General features: G+C 42.5%; 2 protein-coding genes across 2 annotated transcripts in view; one reads left to right on the top strand and one right to left on the bottom strand.

The window, feature by feature from the left end:
• The window catches only part of LOC149935076 (uncharacterized), a 323,937-nt gene that overhangs the window by 15,077 nt on the left and 285,600 nt on the right, over nt 1–23,260 (bottom strand). The gene's annotated exons all lie outside the window — the stretch shown is intronic.
• On the top strand, nt 37–3,488 carry LOC149935087 (uncharacterized). The gene is made up of 5 exons (XM_090153541.1): nt 37–82; nt 157–2,545; nt 2,607–2,978; nt 3,045–3,388; nt 3,436–3,488. Exons 1-5 carry the CDS (start codon nt 37–39, stop codon nt 3,486–3,488), a joined length of 3,204 nt encoding a protein of 1,067 aa, XP_090009667.1.

Genomic DNA, 23,260 nt, shown 5'->3' with positions numbered 1-23,260 from the left:
CGGGAAAAAGAATTACTCGAACTCGAGTGGGATGCCATGTTGGGTGCCGAATATGACGAACCTGTGTTGGACTACCTGAAGAGTAAGTTTTTTTTCTCTCGTACCGCGTATCAAAAATATCTAAGAAATTAAAATATATATATTTATTTTTTATAGACGCCCCTGAAATTGTCACGGACGATGATGCTGAACCCCGTGAATCCGTCGAAATGGTGGACGACTATTTCAACGACCTACTTAACCAAAGCGGTTACGGGGAGGAGGAGGGAAATTTCCCCATTGTAGGGTATATTGAATTTGAGGACCCGAATTGCGTAATTTTGGGTCAGAATGAAAAACAGTTCCCGAACTTCAATATGACGGGAATTGAATTGGAAGCTGAAATATCTAATAATATAGCGGAAGGGCTTGCCAGGGTCACTGAACGGGTATTACGCGATGTAAGTCCCGCTGACATGGTACAACTAGTAATCCGTAGTTCGGCGCTGGGTGCGGCGCATCCCGATATAACCATTTCATTTAGGAGGCGTGACCAAATTGATATCGAGGCCCTTCTCGACGAGATTTCAGAATCTATATATTCAGATGAGGAAGAAGCGTTTTTCCTGGCACCCGTTAATTTAACTTTTTCCATTGTCCGTCTCCCCCAAGGCGGTGGCCGTACAAAACGGAAACGACTAGAGACCTTTGCCCTGTTTTCTAGAAATAGACGAGCAATTGTCCGTATTGCGAACAGCGACTCAATCTGTCTCGCTAGAGCTCTTTGCGTCGGTGTGGCACTGTGTAAATATCAGAATGAACCCGAAAACAAAAGACTAAAAACGGTCTATGAAACTTTGTCGCATTCCAAAGAAAACAATGTGGCTCAGCGAGCCGAGGCGCTCCTCCTATGCTCCAAATCGGGTGTCCGACCTAATAAAGAATGCGCGTCGCCCGAGTCGATTAGAAAATTTAGAACGTATCTCAAAGAATACGATATTTTAATCTATCAAATTAAAAACAGCTGGCCGACCTTGGTGTACGATTCTAGAGTAAGGGGAGGTATGGACAGAAAACGTATTGTACTTTTAAACGAGGGGGCGCATTTCAATCTAGTTAAAAAGCTGGCTCCCTTATTCGGGAAAGCAAAGTTTTGTTCAAAGTGTCTCGAGGGGTACAGACAAGATAGCACCCACGCGTGTTCAGACTATTGTTTCGCGTGTTGCAGGGCCATAAAATGTACCGGAGATATAATAAAATGTCCCGACTGTTTACGTAAGTTTACGGGTGTCGATTGCTACGCTCATCATAAAATAAAATTAACCGGCGATAAATTATCATTATGTCAAAATTTATTTCATTGCACGGAATGTTCGATTCTAATCGATTTGACTAAACGCGACGGCCAGCTGCATTCTTGTACCGAACAGTATTGTACCGTTTGTCGTAAGTTTTCCCCCTCGGGACATCAATGTTACATCCAAGTAATAAAAGAACCGCGACGCCCGTTACCCCGTTTCGATTCCAACGGTCAGCCCACTCAAATGTGGATATTTTACGATTTTGAAACGGTCCAAACCAAACGGCACCCCGATAAGAAAAACTGTTATATTCATCAACCCATTTTATGCGTGTCGGAAACTTATTGTGTCGCGTGTGTTGATACCCCCGACGTAGCATGCAGATTTTGCGGCGTTCGCCAAAGACAATTTCTGGGTTCAGATTCCGCGCGAAACTTTTTCGAATATTTAAGAACACTGGCTCGGATAAGAAGAGTGACCGCGCTGGGACATAATGCCAGTAATTATGATACGCAACTCCTATTACAAGTTATAATGGAGAGTGCCGACTCGTTTGAGCCCGATCCGATAATAAATGGAACTCGCATCTTGCAACTGAAACTACACAATTTAACTCTATCGGATTCGTATAATTATATACCCATTCCTCTGTCGAAATTCGCGGATACGTTCGAGCTGGGTCGCGAATATACGAAAGATTTTTTCCCTCATTTTCTATTCAACGTAGTTGATAATAATTTTGACATTTACAAACCCGAACAAACAAACTACGTCTCGGAGAACTCGCTGCCCCCCTTGGAAGCTTACGGGGCCCAATATTTCACGGCGAAAGACCGCGAAAGTTTTAACAAATGGTACGCTCTCGAAACCGAAAAGAGTTCGGGATTTAATTACCTCGAAACGTTAAAACTCTATTGTTCTAGAGATACCCACATATTAGCTAAGGGTTGTTTAAAGTTTATGAAACTATTTCAAGACTTGTGCGAAGTTAATCCGTTTAGCGTGGGCGTGACTATCGCGTCAGTGTGTAGTTACGTACTAAGGAAAAAATTTTTGGAGCCAGAAACGATTGGCATAATACCGGCTAATTTGTATCGGTTATCCGAGCCTCAATCCACCGAGGCTTTAGAATGGCTGGCTTGGGAAGCGCATGTCCGGAATGTTACCATCGTATCAACGCTGAATGGTCGAGAACCGCGTGCTGGAAAAATTAAAATTGATGGTCTAATCGGTGAGAAAAACGCTCTACAATATCAGGGCTGTTGGTAAGTATTATTTTAAAAAGTTCAAAGAGACAAAATATAAACAGGTTTTTTTTCATTAAAGGTATCACGGTTGTAGGACTTGCTTCGGGGACTCTGTAAATAGGAACCAGCCATTATACGCTAACGCGAGCGATACCCTTAATACACGATTTTCCAACACGATGCGGACAACCAATAAACTTAAAGAAATGGGTTATACCGTCATTCAACAATGGGGGTGCGATTGGATTTTGGAAAAACAACAAAATCCAGCCATAAATGAATTTTTAAAAAATTCTAATTTTTCGGAAACTTTAACTGAACGTTTAGACCCGCGAGCCGCTTTTTTCGGGGGCAGAGTATCAGCCCTACGAACGTACTGTAACGTTGAAGGGACCGACGATAAAATATTCTACGTGGACATTTGCAGCCTGTACCCTTTTATAAACAAACGGTATTATATCGAAAAATATATATATATAACGAAAACAAATATTTAAGTGTGTTTTCCCTTTTATAGTGGCAAAGTCCCCGTTGGTCATCCGACAATTCTGCTCGGTAGCGATATTCCAGCCATTGACGATTTTGAGGGATTATTGTTATGTAACGTGCTCCCGCCAACCAATTTATTCCATCCTATTCTTCCGTATCGGACCGTTAACAAAAAGTTAACGTTTACCCTATGCCGGACGTGTGCCGATTTACGGTATCAGGGTGACTGCGACCATTCTGACGACGAAAGAATGCTTAAAGGCGTTTGGGTAATCGACGAATTAAGATGGGCGGTAAATCGCGGATACAAAATTACAAACAAAATCGAGGCGTGGTCATACACGGTGACGCAATACGATCCTGCAACGGACAGTGGAGGGATTTTTCGAGATTACGTTGACTGTTTCCTAAAAACCAAGGTGGAGGCAAGCGGATGGCCGTCAGATTGTCAGACCTCCGAAGCCCAGGCTGAATACATTGCGGCTTTCGAACGTCATGAAGGGGTCAAATTGGACCCTACCAAAGTCTCCAAAAACGAAGGGCTTCGAGCCATCTCGAAATTAATGCTGAATTCCATGTGGGGGTCTGTATGGATTTTATTACCCCCCCCCCCATTGGGGTTATAAATCATATTAGGTAGCGTGATAGATATTAAAACTTTTTTTTTCCAGAAAACTCGGTCAGCGATCCATTGTGACCAAAACTGAAATCGTTCGCGAACCCAAAGTGTTCTTTGAACTGCTATCAAATCCGGAAATCAACGTAAAATCGGTTTTGACAGTCAACGATACGACTCTTCTAGTGAAATCAGCCCCCATCAAGGAGGCGGAAATCCCTCTAAAACATACAAATTGCGTGATTGCCGCTTATACAACCTGTCAAGCGAGATTAGTTTTATTAAAATATCTTGAAATAGTCGGAGAGAACGCGTTATATTTGGACACTGACGCCCTCCAGTACGTCTCGAAACAACCCCTTATAACTACGGGCCATTATTTGGGCGATATGGTCAGCGAGTTATCCGGTTATGGAAAGAATTCGTTTATTTACGAAGCCGCGTATGGCGGGCCAAAAAATTACTCGTTTTGGGTGAAAAATCCGGATACGGGCGAAAAATTTAACTTTACGAAAGTGAAAGGATTTCGAATTAATGTCGGTAATCAGCATATCATTAACGGCGAAAATTTAAAAACTATGCTAGGAGTGACTGACGAAGAAACTGAAATACCGGCGGCGTTTGCCGTGCCTCTGCCCAAACAAATACGTCGACTTCCGGATCATACGCTCGTTAGCGTCGACTTGGAAAAAGCGTATCGGCCCGTAATGGATAAAGTTCGGGTTTTATCGAATTACCGAACAGTTCCATTCGGATATAAAATACGCGCTTAAAAAATCCTTCGCTCTTATGCGGGCGAGCCGCGGGTCGAGAGGCGCCGGTCTCCGCGAGTCGCCGGTCTCCGCGAGTCGCCGGTCTCCGCGAGTCGCCGGTCTCCGCGGGTCGTGAGGCGCCGTCTCGGCGTACGAGAGAGAGGCTGGCGCGCGTTCTCTCTCTCGATCCGCTATCCGCGCGCGTCGGGGTCACGAGGGGGGTGTGTCTCTAGCGCGCCGGCCGCTTTCCACGTGGCAAGGGGGTGTGTCACGGGAAAACGTGTTTTGTTATTGTCAAAAATAAAAAATATTATATATAAAAACAAAATGTCCATTTTATTTCATTCTGGTTTCAGCTACGCGGTGATAATGTACCCTTTTTATCACAGTTGTAACATCATACTTTGCGGGCCTAGCCAAAGTGGTAAGACATATTTCGTAGAAAAACTGATTAAACATTTAAAACAAATGTTTGAACCTCAAATTGAAGAAATCCACTGGTTTTACGGCGAGGATCAGCCAGGATACGATAAACTTAAAAAATATAACGTTATATTTCATAAGGGTTTACCCGATCCTGACTTATTTGACGGCTCGAAACGGATACTGGCCGTTTTAGACGATTTAATGGGGGCGGGTCAAAAAGGAGAAGTTGCCCAGTTGTTCACCAAAGTCTCGCATCATCGTAATGTTAGCTTTATCTACATAAGTCAAAATTTATTTCATCAGGGTCGCGGGTGTCGCGAAATTTCCCTCAATGCGCACTACATACTTTTAACGAAAAATGTACGGGACAAAACACAGATTAATTGCTTGGCGCGCCAAATGGCCCCTGATAATTCCAACTTTGTTATCGAAGCGATTTCTGACGCGACTAAGGAACCAAACTCTTACGTATTGATCGACCTTCAGAAAGATTGCCCCGACTCACATCGGATCAGAACTAATATTTTCCCAGGCGAGCAAGTCTCGGTATACATTCCGAAATAATACTTTTCCGAGGGTGGTTAGTTACCACACACCCCCCCAGCGAGTCGAATTCATTCGATGTACAATGTCTCGACGAGTCAGGTCGCAAAAACAACTGCTCGAATCGATCGGCAAATTAAAGGGCGTTAAGAGACGTAATATTTTAATTAACGCCAATAAAGAGTTGATCGAAGCAATATCTGATTGCGTGTATAATACGCTTATAGGGAATATACGTCTAACCACGAGGCAAAAACTACGATTAAAAATACACCGTAAAACGTAACGCAAAATTGCCCAGAAAAAATTGGGCTGGCAAACTAAAAAACGAATATTATTAAATCAAAAAGGTGCCGGATTTTTCTCGTTTCTTCTGCCTATTGTGTCGTCGCTCGTGGGAGCCCTAACAGGTTGAACATAAAAAATGTTAAGGTACTCGAAAAAGATGACTTTAGCGCCGATTACGCCACCCCCACAACTCAAACCGGATATTGACACGGAAATGGCGGATATTTTAAAAAGCGAAGCGCTCGATGACCGGACCAAGTGGAAGATATACGAAGAGATGCTACTAAAAAAGAACGCTCGAAATAAACCGATTGAAAATAACGATACGCCCAGTTACGAAACATTAGTCAATCTGTTCCCGCTAGGATACAGAGCGAGCGCCCGAGAGATATTTAATCATTTGATTTCGGACAGCGGTCGACTGAGGTGGGACAGCCAGGGGCAGATTTTATTAGACGGTGAAATACAAACGGATTCTGATATTGTTGATTTAGTATATTATCTAATAAGTCCCCACGCGCCGAGACCCCAGAGTTGGTCAAAATTTAATAACCTGGTGGGTAAACTACGGAAAATCACCCCTCAAGCCTTCCCCACCACCACCCCATTACCGTCTACTTCGTTCGTAACAGCTTCCGCCCCCCCGGGCCCTCATCTTTCGCTCGCATCCTCCAAACGAAAGAAAACTTTGTCGTCAGCGGTCGGGCCTAATTCTTTCGCGACACCTCGACAGTCACCGAAACTTTGGTCGCCTACTATTAAGAACCGTTTACGTAAAAAAAAAACGCCGAGTGCCAAAATTTTGAAATGGGAGAGTTACCGATAAACGTAACGACTAGACTCGAAAAAATATATTTCGATTCTCGTAATCCAGCTAGCTACGGGGGTGTTGAAAAATTATACGATTCTGTCAAAGAGCTCGGAATATCTAGGGAGAATGTTGAAACGTTTTTGCAAACTCACGACGCCTATACGTTACATAGACCAGTTATTCGAAAATTCCAAAGACGAAAGATTCGTGTAGGAAACAGACTAGACCTCTATCAGACTGATTTGGCAGATATGCGGTCTTTAGCGAGCGACAATTCCGGATACACATTTATTCTTACTTGTATAGATTGCTTTTCGAGAGTGGCATTTGCCGTCCCCCTAAAACGTAAGACCGGCGCTGAGGTTGCCCGCGCCCTGAAAATAATTTTTAAAGAGCGGGGCAAGCCCCGCGCTATACAGTTCGACCGTGGGTTGGAGTACGTTAATTCGACTGTTTTAAAACTCCTAAAAGAGGAGGGCATTAGACATTACCATTCCGAAAATAGCGACGTTAAAGCCGCGATGGTAGAGCGTTTTAATAGGACCCTGAAACAGCGCATGTATCGTTTTTTTACTCATAAAAACACGCGACGCTATCTCGACGAGCTGCCCAATTTAATTCATTCGTATAACGCCAGTTATCATACGACAATTAAAATGGCTCCCTTCGATGTAAACGACAAAAATATTCTTCAAGTTTATCGAAATATTTACAAACCAGGATACAGCGATCAAAATTGGAGCGCCGAAATATTTAAAGTTGTTTTCAAGAATACTAAAAGACATCTTCAATTTAAGCTCGTTGATTTGGCTGACGAACCCATCACGGGATATTTTTATTTCAAAGAAATTCAACGAGTTATAAAACCGGAAGAATATACAATTGACAAAGTATTAAAGAAGCGACGCTCAAAGGGTAAAGTCGAATATTTCGTTTCCTGGTTAGGGTATCCGGCTACATTCAATTCTTGGGTTTCTGCTAAAGATGTCCGAAGCCTTTTACCTAACGATGCCCAGTAATTCAAATCTCGAGATATTTCCAAATAATACGGTAGCCTGTTTCACGATAAAATTACCCGAACCTATCGAATTAAAGGGGGGGTGGGAAGTTGCGTTGGTGGAAATATTGTATCCCTTTTCGTTTTACAACGTGTTGCCCTATGACAATTACGTCTATTTCCGCGTTAATCCCGCCCAGCATGGGGGACAGTCTGACCCTAAAATGGTCGGGACGATGCGAGAAATCCCTCCGGGGCATTACTTGAGTATAGACCATTTACTTAAAGTAGTAAACGACACAGCGCTATGCACCGCCGCTAATGTGTGTCTTACCCACGATCCGCTGAACGGACACGTGGCGCTGGTTGGAAAAAATATTACCCCCTATGGCGTATTTATGAGTGACGGACTGAGCAACACGCTAGGATTTGAAAGAACTAAAACTATCGCGGGTAGAAGCGAGAACCCGGCTCGCTTAAATTTCCACATTCCGCCCCAAATCTTCGTTTATTCCGATATCGTCGCTGATCAAGTGGTGGGCTCGTCGCTCGTCAAATTGTTAAGAATAATAGCGGTTGACGAATCAGCCCGATTTGGTACTCATATCGAGAAAACGTACATTTCGCCGCATTACGTGCCCATTGAGAAGAAATACTTTGATACTATCCAAATAGATCTACGCGATGTTTATGGGAAACCAGCTCCTTTTGAGTTTGGCAATCTAACAGTAAAACTTCATTTGCGTCCAAGATGCCCTTAAGACACGTTCTTGAAAAAAGACGCTGCGTAGCGTGCCCGTACGCTCAATATTATGCCACTCAGGCGGGTGGCGCTATTCCCGACGTATACGTGGGATCGCCTTATCAGCGGGGGCACGGGCAATTCGGAAGCGGGTTTGGGAGTTTCTTCTCCGGCTTGTACAAGCTAGCGAAACCGTTTCTTTTACGGGGGGCGAAATTTTTGGGGGGCCAAGCCCTCTCCACGGGAAAACAAGTTTTGGCTGATGTCTCGACGGGGTCATCCATACGTGAAGCCACCAAACGGCGCCTCACAGAAAAGTACGATGATCTCAAACAACAATACGGGACTGGGAAACGTAAACGCAAAACTAAAACAATTAAGAAAAGACCAAAACGCGGTGGAAAAAAATCATTAGTAGGCAGGAAACGAGCTAGAAAGGTCGTTGATATTTTCTCCTAAAATCATGGGTCATTGCGAAGCGTTGAAAAGTGAACTTGATATTTTTCAAACCGCGCCCATCCAAACGTCAATTGAGGGAGGAAAATGGACAACCTTCAAACCCATCTCGTCGCTGCGAGGCGATACCGTCGAGTTTAATATTCCTGGAAGCGGGCACGAGTACATTGATTTACCGCTTACGTACCTACTTGTTAAAGCTAAAATCGTCGCCGATGACGCGGGCAAAAGTTTATTACCGTCGGATGTTGTAGGGGGGTGTAACAATTTTTTGCACACGCTATTTAATCACGCGGAAGTTTACCTTAACGGAACCTTACTGTCTCCGTCAGCTTGTTCGTACGCTCATCGGGCGTACATTGAAACTTTGTTAAATTTTGACAAGGGTGCCAAAGCGTCCCATTTACCAGGCGCGCTGTGGTACAAGGATACCCCCGGCGAAATGAATTCGGTCACGGCCAACGAGGGTTTTAAACAGCGGAAAGGATTCACGGATCAGTCGAAAGAAATAGATTTAATTGGTCCGCTGTTTCTTGACGCGCTCAATGTCGAAAAATATTTAATTAATGGCGTAGATTTACGTATTAAACTATCGCGAAGTAAAGCGAGTTTTGCGTTAATGGGTACGCCGAAGCCCGGGGTTGACTATAAAATTATCATTACGGACGCGAGCTTGTTGGTACGTCGAATACAAATTGCACCCAAAATACTTATCGCTCACGAAAACGCCTTGTCACGAGCAGCAGCAAAGTACGCTTTTACACGCACCGAAACTAAGATATTCACCATCAACTCGAATATCCGAAACACAGTTATTCCCAACGTATATTTGGGTACCCTCCCGGTTCGCTTGATTGTCGCGCTGGTGGATCACGAAGCCTACAATGGAACCTAGGCAAAAAACCCGTACGCTTTCGAACATCAAGATTTATCGAGTTTAGCTCTTTACGTGGATTCTGACGGTGTGGATTCGAAACCTATTACGCCAAACTACGACGCGGGACAATATATTCAAGCCTATCATACGTTATTCACGGGTAGCGGAATTCATTATAGAAACACCGGGATCGATATTTCCCGGGGAGATTATGCCGGGGGCTACGCTTTTTACGTCTTCGACATTTCAAACGACCATAGCGCGGGTGAGAGTCATTATTGGAACCCCTCCAGACAGGGACAGATGCGTTTGGAGCTTTCGTTCGCTAAACCAGTCCCGCAAACGTTAAGCTGCGTAGTTTTCGCCGAATTTCAAGCCAGCTTTAGCGTAGACAAAGATCGTAACGTTTCTATTGAAAACGTGCAATTATGCGCGGATCCGAGATTTTAAACATTTTGAGACGTACGCGCAATTTTATGGGCGTATTCGCTTCGGATTGTCTACCCGATAAGATTAATAGTTTTCCAGCGTCACTGGTTGTAAATCTGGACCCCCACGATGAACCTGGCAGCCATTGGGTCGCGATTTACCTTGATAAATTAAAACGGGCTTGGTATTTTGACTCTTTGGCGCTACGGCCCATTTTGCCAGCCATTAAACTTTTTTTAAAACAAAATTCGAGAAAAATCACGCCCACCAAGCGGCGACTTCAATCGACAACGAGCGTCATTTGCGGACATTATTGCGTGATTTATATACGTCACCGATCAAAACGTAGAAGTCACCAAAGCTTCTTTAAGGGTTTTTCACGAAGAGACGTCAACAATGATATAATGGCCACTAGAAAATTTAACAACCTGTTACGTCATCATAAACGGAGTATAAATTCCCGTCGCGCGACTATACCCCGTTTTATTCATAACTAAACCCTCCGTATCGTGTCGGTGGTATGGCGAGAATGGCCTTTGTCGAATTTGACTTCCCCCCCACCAGTGAATTGGCTATTCCAACATCACACTCTAAACACCCGACAACCGTGTTCTTTGGAACGAAGTCTACTTTTCGCCGAATGGATTACCCAGAACCTCGCTGAAATAGACAGTCAATTACGATGTCCATTTTAATTTTTTTTGTATCACACTATAATATTTTTTGACTCGTAAAAGAAAAATAATTTTGTAATATATCATCTTATAAAATTACGTAATTAATAGTTCATTGTGTCCATTCATTCGCCCACGTTGGAAAAATATTATAAACGTATTTTAAAAATATTAAGTGTCAATTTATCAATGTAAAATTTACTTTATACGGTCACCTTTAAAAATAACAATGTATTCAATTTAAAAACGTTTATTCACATTTTCTTTACAGCGGTTTTAATATTATGAATTTGATTAGTTTTACAATATTCTTGAAAATAAATCAGAGCAGCCATTTCCTTTTCAGTCGGTATTTTTAATTCGGCTGGCAGGTTAGATGTAGTTGGTTCGGTTGATTCCATTGTGGCACCGCGCTTTTTACATGCCACAATAAGTTCGTTAAGATAATCGATAATTTTATCATCTGACATTTCCTCGGCCTCCGTGTAATGGAGCGATTCACTCTCATCACAATCACACGCCAGATCCGAATCTTCTTTCATTGTATTACAAGATAAATGTGTCATTAAATGTTGTTTGAAACCTCTCACGGACCGGTATATTTCCGAGCATATCCCGCATTTCTTTGGTAGCCTAAGCGGAGACATCTTCCTCTTTCCCATAGCGACTGGCTTATGAAAACCACAACGCATCTACGTAATCTTTACGTTTTATGGTGTAGATTACGTCATCTTTAGTGAGTCATTTTTAAATTATGTCATTTTTATAGATTACGTCATTTTGGGGTTTAGACCCAGAAATATTATTCCGTAGCTCAAAGAGAATCGGGATGGCTAGTCACGAGGATCTCACCACCGTAACCGGTCGGCTAGAAACGTTCAAGCAATGGGACAACGTACACGTGAACAAGGAAGACTTGGCCCACGCAGGACTTTTCGCCGTAGACTCGGACGGCATAGTCGAATGCTACCTCTGCCACGGACAGTTAGGCAGTTGGGAATCCGGCGACGTACCCCAAACGGAACACGACAAATTTTATCCCAACTGTCCGTCACCCGCCGCTTTGGAGGGCCAAGATATCCCGCCATCCGAAAAATACATCTTCGGCGGACCTACAACCACCCCCGAGGGACCCGGCGACGACGTAACTCTTACCATCAAACGCCTCGAGGTAGAACATTTAATGAAAATGCTCGTAAAAACGCTAATTTCAGATGGTTCGTTTCAACCCTTTGAGTGAACTTTGGTATATACCCTACGAAGATCGACGTAATTACCATGATATAAATAAAATACATTTCCAAAGACGCATTTTCAATGTAAATCGTATTATACAGCCTGTACTCGAAAAATATCTTAATAAAACCTTATAATTTGTATACACTCTTCTCTTTTTTCCCAAAACACTTTTACCGATGACCGCCCGCTATTTTACGGTACGCTTAGGGGGCCGAAAGTGTTTGTCGGCGAAAACCAACTCGAATTGTGCCCGACATTAACTATGACGGGTAGGCTGTTTGCATAACATCGTGTCACCGCCATAGGGGCAGATAACCTATTGACCTAAAATGGGTTAACACCTGGGTTTTATGGGTTATAACATCGTAAATCAACCTCGTAAATCAGCTAACCTTTTGACCTAAAATGGGGTGCCTCCAGCTATTAACTATGACGGGCCGGCTGTTTGCATAACATCGTGTCACCACCATAGGGGCAGATAACCTATTGACCTATAATGGGTTAGCACCTGGGTTTTATGGGTTATAACATCGTAAATCATCTAACCTTTTGACCTAACCTTTTGACCCCGCCGAAAATGTACGCAAAATGGGGGCCCTATAGGGGCCCGTTTCACCCTTATTTAACGGCTGTTTGCATCGTGTCCATAGGGGCAGATAACCTATTGACCTAACATCGTAAATCAGCTAACCTTTTGACCCCGCCGAATATTGCCGCAAAAGGGGGGCCCCTATAGGGGCCCGTTTCACCCCCGTTTCCCCCGCCCGCAGGTGCCCCCTTATCGGTAGACGCACTCACTTATCTCTTTCCTCCATTTATTAAATACCTCTTGGCAATTATGTGGTATGATAATAGAATTTCATTGATGGGCTTAAAAGAAGAAGACTTTGAGAAAATGGAAAACTTTCCCCGACATGATATGATCAATTTGCTTGATGAGGAGGAAAAAAGAAAATTCTACGACATTTTTATCAAGGATCCTACATAATTCAAATTTTTTCCTGGGCACAAAAATTGCTGAACTCGATTAAGGACAACTTGAAGAAGAAATGGGTCGAAACTACGTGGGAAGCTGGATTGCATATAAACTCAAGACGTTCAAATTCCTCGTCGAATTTAACGCCCTTAAATATATCAAATTGGCTCATATCAGCTACTCCATCGCCTACTCCCCAAGTTATCGAGTCAAGCTTAACATCTGATAAGATCCATCGACTTTAGTTTTTGTGGTTTAAAACCCATCGGGTCGATAACATGTCTCGTTTGACAAAAGCAAAAGAAACACGACGGAAAGCGTTGGACTCTGACCAATTTTCAGTCTCATCTGGAAATGCGTGATTTGAAGCCATTAGAAGAAGAAAGTGGAAATCAGAGCTCGACTCAGCTTTCAATTACAGCCTTTGCTACGCGTAACTTAAATGATTCGAAAACCGGGAAACGTTTATTGGAGACTTACCCAGAGTTTTCCCCTGATCTTTTAAAGAAGACAAAGTCTGAGGTAATTTGTCTTTTTGGTACTATAAACTGTAGCAGACGTTTAACACCTGCCCGGTTTTTTTCGTTTTTAACACAATGAACAGAACTCCAATGTCCCACGCTAAGTTCCATCAACGATTGATTTAAGCGGAAAGCGTTGGATTGTGACCAATTTTCACTCTCATCTGGAAATGCGTCATTTGAAGCCATTGGACGAAGAAAGTGGAAATCAGAGTGAAGTTCCATCAACGATTGATTTAAGCGAGGATTTAAGTACGACGGACAAGCTTCGGGACAAGCTCAACGATGATAACGACACTGTCATTCAACACTATGAAGGTCAGTCTAACGTAAGCTCTTCTAGAAATTCTAAGGGGGAGATATGTGCCTACTCTCCCCCTTGTAGCTACAATACCGGTCTACAACAAAACACTGCAGTACAGCAAGGCAGCAGTGGCGTAGCTGAGAACTCAGAGGCCCCCCGCAAAAATCTCTATGAGGCCCCCCTTTTTAATTTATTTCATGGTTAGCGGGGCCCCCCACCGAAGCTCGAGGCCCCCTGAAACTCGAGGCCCCCCCCCCGCACCGCGGGCCCTGCGGACCATCAGCTACGCCACTGCAAGGCAGTAATCAGAAAGCGGGCGTCGGAAAATTCAGTCGATGGAAATCAATGCAGAATTATTACGTTTTTCCTATTTTAAACCAACTTGAGACTGTGTTATAAGATTTATTGTCTTCAATCGTCTTTACACGCAGCTGTAAGAAGTGTGACAAATTGGAAAGGATCAGAAATTTGAACAGATACCAGTATATTTCTCAAGAAACTTGTTGAAAGTGTGAAAACAAATGGTTCTCAGTACACCGGAAGTCGACATGACCAAAGTCAAAGAATTTTTTTTACCATATCTTTACGCATAATTTAATTGGTCCGTTAGGCTATGCAACACTTAGCGCAAACGTACCACCAGGGCCGTCACCAGCCCCAAAAATTAGGTAGGGCCATGGTAAGGCACATTTTTAGGGCTATAGTAAGCGAGCTCGTTCCGCGGCTACACAGAGTAAAGACGACTTTTATTAGTAATCACAATAACGCAAATTAGCAATGACACTTTAAATTACAATATTTTAATTTTCCTATATGTTCAATAATTATACAATCAGTTTTCGAGATAGATAGATCAATCGTTTTATTAGATTAATTATAAACCAACGACTACCGGGCTACCTTTCACGAGCTGCACTTACTCCGATCCCTGGAACTAGGCTATGCCTGAATTTCTCTAATTCTCCGGTAGAAGTCGGAGCTCTGCTGATATATTACTAAATATGCCCAGGCGGATATACGGGCCTGATTCTCGGATCGTACTTTCGATCGTATATCGTACCGACCGCCAAAATATCGTACAAATGGCCACTCTGGAAGAGGGAATGGGGGTTATATGCGTCTGTGTTCAGCGATATCTAGATATACGGATCTAGCTACGTTTTTAGGTACAAGATACTATTGTGGGTAAAAGATAGTATTGTGGGTAAAAGATACAAACTTTTTCAGGCGAACACAGATATATAAAAATCTCTTACACATACCTTTTTTCCGTATCTGTTTGCAAAGAATGTATCTTATGTATCTAAATTATTGCCCTTTGGTATCTATCTTTTTTGAGGGGCTATATCTGCGACGTTCCTTATCTGTATCTTTCTTGTTTTGGTAGTTATATTTTAATACATCGATAAAAAGATATACCAGGTACAAAGAGTGAAAACGAACGTAATTATGTTTTTAGTTTGAATGAGCATTATCTGGGTTTCTATCAGGCATCTCTTCGGGGGGAATGTCTACCTCCCGGGCGTTAAGAGCTTGCCAATGGACATCACACACACGTTTGTCGGGTAAAAACCACCCTGAGCCTAGTTACCTTACCCCGAGGAAACGTGTCTGAGAGAAACACTGAGCATTATTAACGTTTGTAGCGCAAGAGTCAGACTCAGGGGTGGACAGGCGCCTTTTTCGTGAAGTGGGTACTGTAGGCTTGCGGTCCCCCAAAATTCACTTTTCAAGCGGTCCCCAGTCAACCTAAAGGGTAATTTTGGTCGAGGCCCCGTGAGATAACGCTCACCAGCCCAAAGGCCCAATCCACCCCTGGTCAGACTTTAAAAGAAACACCTACTCTTAACATGACGGACATCGTCGTTTGCCGTCATGAATGTAATTTAATTAGTATTTCGCATAAATGTGTCGGTACTATTAATACGGAAAGTATGGTGACTACCGCTGAGTTCAGTGTTTCTCCATCTGTCTGCTACTATCCTATCATTAAGGAAGACGATGAAGCAGTCGACGATATGACGTAGGCGAAGTTAGGTCGGCGCTAGGGCATGGCGACAAAGGCGACCGCCTAGAGCGCCGCCCTCAGCGGCACTTATTGGGAGCCAGCATAAATCCGTCAAGGGAGTGGCTGAAGTCTGGACCCGGAACCCCCCCTGGTCTACGACACTTGCCGGCACTTAACGATATGTTTTGGGATCCCGCATTTAGCAACACGTATTGGTATCCCGCACTTAGCGCCGGTGTTTGGTTCCCCCGTACTTAGCTTTCTCTAATTCCGGGCCTGAGGGGGGAAGTTGGACTTCACTTCACGCAAATTCTCACTCACTGGCTTTCTACATGTAAATCTAACTCACAGGCCCGGACTGGCCCGGGCGGCTAACCGGCGATCGCCGGTCAGATCGGGGCCAACTCAAATTGGGGGCCAAATAGGAAAAACTTGGAAATAATGGGAAATGGGGCCAACACGACTGCGTAGCTTGTGGGTCCAACTACTAGCCAGTCCGGCCCTGGCTACTCACAGTTCATAGGAATCGTTTTGTACCTATTATCTAGATACAGATATTTTTACCTTTAGATAAAATCATTTTTTACTAGGTACTATATTTTAAGATAATAGGTGTTCGAGGAAATATCCGATACGCGAATATAACTCTCGAATACGTATCAGAAGATAAACAGTATAGCACGTTTAGATAATTATAGCTGAACTAGATAAAAGTATCTTTTCACTAACAATCAACAGATACGCTAGATACTTTAACCTTAGGTACAAATATCTTTTACCTAGTATCTTTTATCTTTTACCTAGATAACAAATCGCTGAACACTGAATGCGTCATCAAAATTTGAAATTTTCTCCAGCGCGCCGCCAAGTGAGGCGTTTGAAAACGTATGTCTACGAGCGAGTAATTAAGCCCCGTTTTCAATCACGTTTTTTTCGAACAAAAATCACGCTTTCGCGTCAAAACCAACCGGGAGAAGCTTCTCTATCGGCTTTTTTGTCACGAGAAGCAGATATCTAAATGGATTTGATATAGGTTTCTTTTGAAATAAAAGCGCGTCAAAAAAGCAAAAGCGAAAAGCCTGAAATTTATCGTAGACCAAATATAGACTAACGTTTCTTGATTTGTAGTCTACTACACTATAGTGAGACTAGCTCTCAGTACAACTTACCCGGATAAGATTCGTTATAAACTTATAATACCTACATGGAGTCATGGATTAACAATAACTCATAGGGATAGTTCTCTTCGAAAATAAGTTTGATTCAAACGCCATCGGTCCTACTAGGAAAACGAAAATTTTAGGTACGGCCAAGGGCTTTAATTGTTTTTTTCTCGCGAATTTCTAGGTAGGGCCAAACCAATTCTAGGCAGGGCCGGGCCCTACCGGCCTCCCCCCTGGTGACGGCCCTGCTTACCACTCCCATCTATCTCAACTGTCAAGTCGCAAGCTTGAGTTCCGATTCAAAGAACTTAGTCAATATCTTCTTGAAAAGGGACTAGAACCGGTAATTTGGTCGGTGAGGATGCTACAAGAATTACGGGGGGAATTGAATCTGATTCCGCTTTAAATCAGCTTGTCGGTTTGGCCATGCCTTTAGATGAAAACAGTGTACCTATTCGATGTTCTTTCCCAGCAAATGAAACCTAAATAAAATGGAAGAACATTTTTATCGGAAAAAACTGCGGCCAACGGTTTCGCTATCTTAGCTTCACCCCTTACAAATTGCACAGGCTCCATATTGTATTTCTATTTTTGAAACTGATTAAAAGTTTAAAGCAGTTGACGCAATAAACCGTTGGCAGTTCATGGTAAATGAAGCTTAGAAATACGGTATCGAGATTATTTGCACTTCCTTTGACGGAGACTCTAAGCTTATAAAATAAAATAAAGTGCGCGTGGAAATCGATCGTGTGAAGAATATACTCCGTCTTCATATTGTTTTTTGACACTTTGAAATACCGCGGCAAGTTAATTTTTGGAATATATTTAATGTTAGCTACAATCTGATATCCCTCTTTTTTAATCGGTTCAATATTTTATCTTGTATGAATAACATTCCATTTTGCCTAATTCGATAAAAAAGCTAAAAATCGGTTAACAAGCCTAACGATAAGTTAAGTTAGAAGAAACCACCTATGGACTGTGCGAAGGATGATAAAATACACGAAAAAGTAGATTAGTATTTTATCATCCTTCGCACAGTCCATAGGTGGTTTTTTCTAACTTAACTTATCGTATATACTATTCTCCACCACACTCCCCCCTTTTCGGCTTTCCGTTGCTATGCTACGCGTTTTGAAATTTTTATGTTTAGGTTTAGTTTCTCTTTTCGATATAACAGTCGCCAGCCAGATTTCCCGCACGGTATTGATGAGTTCCAAATAGAACGAAACCGGTCTACCGTTGGACTATTTTATTTAGTTTTGATGTAGTTTATTACTCGAAGATCTATTTGATCAGAGATTCGCGTTTTTTGTTTGCTCGAAGACCTATCGGTACGAGTTATTAGTAAGTTTTTTAATTTCTTCGATTTTTTTTTAATTTCTTCAAATTTATTTAGGATTTAGCTATATTATCCCTTTTAATTATGGACTAATCTACTTTTTCGCGTATTTTATCATATCTAACAAGCCTAACGTCAAGTGTCAAAACGCGGTTTTTATTTTTGATGGATGCTCTTTTCAAATCTCGCGCTGTTGGCCGGGATTATCCCGTACCAATGAAATTAATAAAGTTATTGTATCAACTTTTTAGCTATGGCCAAAGACCAGGACCGTAAAATGTCCCGCTGACTTCGGTTCCAAAAGTTTTAACAGTGCTAACATTAGGCGATGGTGATACGTTATTATTGACTGCGTTGGTTGTAAAGTTTGTCACCGATGGGTACTTTTTGAAAATACACCATTATTCAATACGGTCAAATTTGAAGAAATAGATTTACCTGTAACTTTTGTACCATCGTCATCGAGCATACTCAATCTTTGCTACAGACAGAAATTGATCTTATTAAATTAAATTCGATGACATTTCTCTGCACTGCTCGGAACATCAGCTAATGACATACTTGTAGCATTGGATACCATTCTTCACAATACTAATGACGGAATTTCCCGCTGTAGCTCCACAGTATCAAATCTTCAAACTAAACTTACAGCCTTTGAAAAGTCCAACACGGCCTTATTATCTGCTGAGACGGTAACGGTTAAAATTTATTTGGACTCTCGTCACACCTCGTTAACCATGTTGATAAATCAACAGGCGTCTTCTATTGCTGATGTTGTTCTCAGTAAACTAACTCCCGTTCTTCAACAGCGAGAAGCTCACACTCTGGAAAAAATACAGTCCGTGTTTTTCTCCACCGCTTAAGTAGCTTAGATGCTTTCTGAGACCAAGATGTCGTTTTCTGGTACCATAGATACTGCCTGCGCTGAATCTGCCTCTGTCATCTCGCGTTGGAACAATGTGCTTCTTTTCGATTTCTCAGAATCCTCTCCTACTAGTGACCAGGCAGATGTTGCTAACTTTCTCTCTCAGTGTGGTATATCCAACTTCCTCAGGTCGTTCCGGCTTGGTCCTACTGTTCCACCGCTCTCGCCACGTCCTATCAAGGTAGTGCTGGAGCTCCCTCACCATAAGGAGATTTTCTCCATCATTCGCTAGCAGCATTTGGCCGACAACTCTTTTCCCTTTGCTGCCCACTCTGATTTTACCTTAAATCAGCGTAGCCGTTTTGCCAAAGACAAGGAAGAATTTAACGCGAAGGTTAATGCTAATGAACATGAGTGGGTAGTTAAAAGAAGCCAACCCACCTATCATTCCCGCCCTCTTTCCTCTCGTGTGAATGATGCCGTTCCAAAAACATTTTTACCAAATTTAGCACCGCGTCTTCGTGAACTTTCGTCTCATCCTCCTGCTAGCTCGCAACACTTTGCGTTCCATAACCCTCAGCCGGCATCGTTTCAACAATGTCATCCACCTCCTTTTCCGAGCTCGCCAGGACATTTTCCTCCATATGGACCTACTGCTTTCGTCGCAAACCTTTCGTCCATCTCGGTCTGCCTACGTTCGTTGCCTTTCGGAACCGCTACCAACTCTACGTCTCCCGATCACTAATGGTCTTCTTCTAGTTTCGTCCCTTTGTTCGTCCATTAATACTTCACTAGTCTCTCTTCCGCTCTTTTGCGTAATTCTGGTGGTTTATCGGGCTATAAAACTGACGAGCTTAACTCATTGGTTTTAAAATATTAAGTTGCACTCATTGCGGTCACAAAGATATATAATGTGCTGTACTGAACATACGTGGTTTTTTACTGTTCGCCAGGTTATCACCCGTGATCTTACTATTGTTATAAGAGTTATACATGTATATCGTTCAAATAATGCCCATTACCACAACAATGCCTTTCTTATAATAAAAATAATAATAATCAGCTCCTTCTATTGATTGGAAATACACTATTCCTCGTAGAGGTACCTGTTCCCAAACTAAACTTTTTTTTGATAGTATAAGTGATTCTTCCATTTCTCAAGTCGTTACTTTCCCAACAAGATCTGGCGGTGCACTGTGTCGCAATAATATTCTAGATTTCATTTTTCCACTGACCCCTCTCTTGTCTCGAATTGTTCCTTGTTGCCTCCCCTGGCTGCTATAGTGACCACGGCGTTCTTCTTTTTATTTTGCTATTCGATGCTCGTTACCCATTTTTGTCCAAAACCCAATTTCTATGAAGGGGACTATTCCTCTTTCAATGCCTTCCTATCGGGTATTGATTGCTCTTTATTGTTTCCCCGCGATTCCCTTACCGATTCCTGGACTGCCTTTCAATCCCTTTTAACTCTCGGGATTTCAACCTTTGTTCCAGTTAGTAAGCCTAAACGTAGAAACTCTTCCAATCGCCGTTTTATACCTTAAGCAGAGCAGTCCACTGCGTGGTTTCACCTGGCTCAGGTGAAAAAACGTCTCGCTTCCCAGTCGATTATCTCCAATCGAATTGCTTCTTATCGTAAGGCCCGCAATGGCTATACTAACCGAAACTGAGTCTACTCTTTTTAGTCTTATCAAAGACAACTCTAGTTCGTATTTCCCGTCATAGACTAACTGAACTTAAGAAACCGGATGGTTCTTTTACTGCCAATGTCTGTAATCAGATTGTCTGTACTGTGCCTCTTTCTGCTTTTGATAAATTTACTTCTACCCCACCAGATATTGTTCGTATTCTCCAAAAACTAAAACCAACAAATCATCTGGCTCTGACGGCATTCATCCCCTTCTGTTACGTAATTGTGCCCCCTCTCTTGTTTTCCCCCTTTATCTTCTTATTTTCGAACTGCGCTTTCCCTCCTTCCTGGAAAGAGGCGATTAGCCTACCACTCCAATCCACAAAAAGGCTCCCCGTAATCTCGCCACCAACTTTCGTCCAATTTGTGTTTTAAACCAAGTTCCTAAATTGTCTGAAATATTTGCTCATGAGCAATTCAGTAGTTTCCTTTCTTAACTCGATTTAATATATTCCGCGTTCAAAAAGAGGAGTGAACTGCCCCTCGCCTTTTAAAGACTCCCCGACAGCTAAAAAATGATACCACTGAATTTGATGATTTTCACATGAGCATCTCAGGCCTCGAAACAAACAACAACCCTTCCCTCCCCCCTAAATAAATTTAGATATTTTCACGGACTCCGAAGCAATCGGATCAAAGTCATTTTTAAAACTGGAAAAAATGGAAACGGATTAAAACTCCATGTTGCTTTTCGTTTCGGTCGCATTTCGAAAAGTAACTGAAAATAATATGATTTCGGAAATGATATTTTTGTAGGCCATTTAACATTTATCAGTAAAACTAGAAAGGCTACGCGCTAGAGATTATACCATCTCCTCTCTCTCGAGCCGTTAGGTTAAGCTTTGGTATTCAAAAGTTTAAACAAAGAGACGTCTAATAAAGAATGGTTAGAAGTACTTTGGCGCGGTGAAAGAAAGAGGATTGTTTTATTCGGCGCAGCAGGGAGGGTGAAAGGCGAAAGAAGGACGAATATTAATCGATCAAATTCTTTTTGTCAAATATAATATTTCAAACTGTATTCGATTCAATTTGTCAATCCAATTTTCTAGTATAAAAAGGTCCTCCAAGTAGTTAATATTTAATAGGTTTTAAAAAAGGAAACAGAAAAAGTTGATTTGCCACTAAACCTTTATACATTAGGATATAGTAAAAATCATAATGAATTATTAACTGAACAAGCATTTTCCAAAGCGCAATAGCATTTCCGAGCGGAATCGTAAGGGTTCATATAATGCGTCAAATTTCGGAGCGGAAACACTATTCGCTTTTAAATTTCAAATACCAGACTGACGTCTTACTAGATGGCGGCTGCAGTCGTGATTCTATTGTACGCTGAGTTTTTCACGAGTTAAACTTTTTGGTTTTTACATAAAGACATCAATTAAATGAGTTCGGTAAGTAGTTTTTGTTTGTAAGTAAGTATTACCGTCCAATATGTCTTTCTATAAAGCTGTGTCTTGTGACGTAAGAGCAATATATTCAATTTTTTTTGAGCCACTAAATGTTTGATTCACTAAATTCAATTTCTAAAAACAAGTTGAATTTTATTCGACCCGAAGAGCGTGAGAAAAATCCGCAAAAGAAGCGAAATCGGGCTGAGTGCAAAACCACTCTAGGGCTGCGCCGATTAAGATGGTCGGATCCCAATGTTTAACAAAATAATTAAAATTTGGCGGGCTTTTAAAATAAAGCTACCCGAAAAGCTCGGAAGTGTGACGGGTGGGGCCCACGATGCTGGCGTATTAGCAGGCCCTAAATGGGTTAGAGTGTGCAATAACCATAAGGGCGGTGGCGCACAGGGAGATGTTAGCTCTGATCAAATGGCCCTATCTCCACCTCCGACTTCGGTCAGGTTTGGGCTGGAAACTGAGCTTTGGCTCAGACTAACGAAGAGGGTCCGTGCAAACTGGCCGCCTTGGTGGATTGGGTAGCCTGCTGTGGGGAGGCGGGCTGTTGAGAACCGCGAGTAAGTAGTAAGTACGCGACTAATCTAAACTTGCGCTACTAATCTACCCTAATATAAAAAACCTCGACACTAGTTATTTTAAAGTGAAAATTGAATTATTTATTTACAAATTTACAGCTAGACAATGACCTCTGTGGGTTTTCCGTTGGAACTGGCCGTTTTTGCTCGGCCTCGGAATTTCTCCAATTTCAAATTTGAAGTGCCCGTTTGCACTCAAACAATGCCACGCTGCCCGAATAACATCCCTTGAGGTTTTTCCCCCGATACAACTATTTTTACAATATTGTAGTCCCGAAAAATATTGTAGGGTGTATTTCTTTCCATTTCGCAACACGGGACTCCGTATGAGGGCACGGTGGTCCTGTTTCCCGGCTTTATGGGGCACACCGGGATCTCCGGTGCCAGCTGTGCCGGGTTATGTGGACCGCTGTGTGCCCGTCGTTCCCCTTTAGGAGCTCTCACCAAAGGGTTTGACTCTTTACCTACGTAGGTAGGGTGTCGGCTGGAGCTGCTATAGCCTCGACTCTTAATCCCACTGCTGTGTGCGAAGTGGGGATTG

This window comes from Leiobunum rupestre, chromosome 7 (genome assembly GCF_980474605.1).
Source record: "Leiobunum rupestre chromosome 7, qqLeiRupe1.1.hap1, whole genome shotgun sequence".
NCBI classification, from domain to species: domain Eukaryota; kingdom Metazoa; phylum Arthropoda; class Arachnida; order Opiliones; family Sclerosomatidae; genus Leiobunum; species Leiobunum rupestre.
Note: the sequence above shows the minus strand (reverse complement) of the source record. Positions and strands in the feature narration are given on the sequence as shown.

Coding starts and splice junctions, on each gene's coding strand:
- LOC149935087 (XM_090153541.1), top strand. CDS start 37: ATGTTGGGTGCCGAATATGACGAACCTGTGTTGGACTACCTGAAGA. Junction 2,979..3,044: donor TACCCTTTTATAAACAAACG/GTATTATATCGA, acceptor TCCCTTTTATAG/TGGCAAAGTCCCCGTTGGTC. Junction 3,389..3,435: donor ATACGATCCTGCAACGGACA/GTGGAGGGATTT, acceptor CTAAAAACCAAG/GTGGAGGCAAGCGGATGGCC.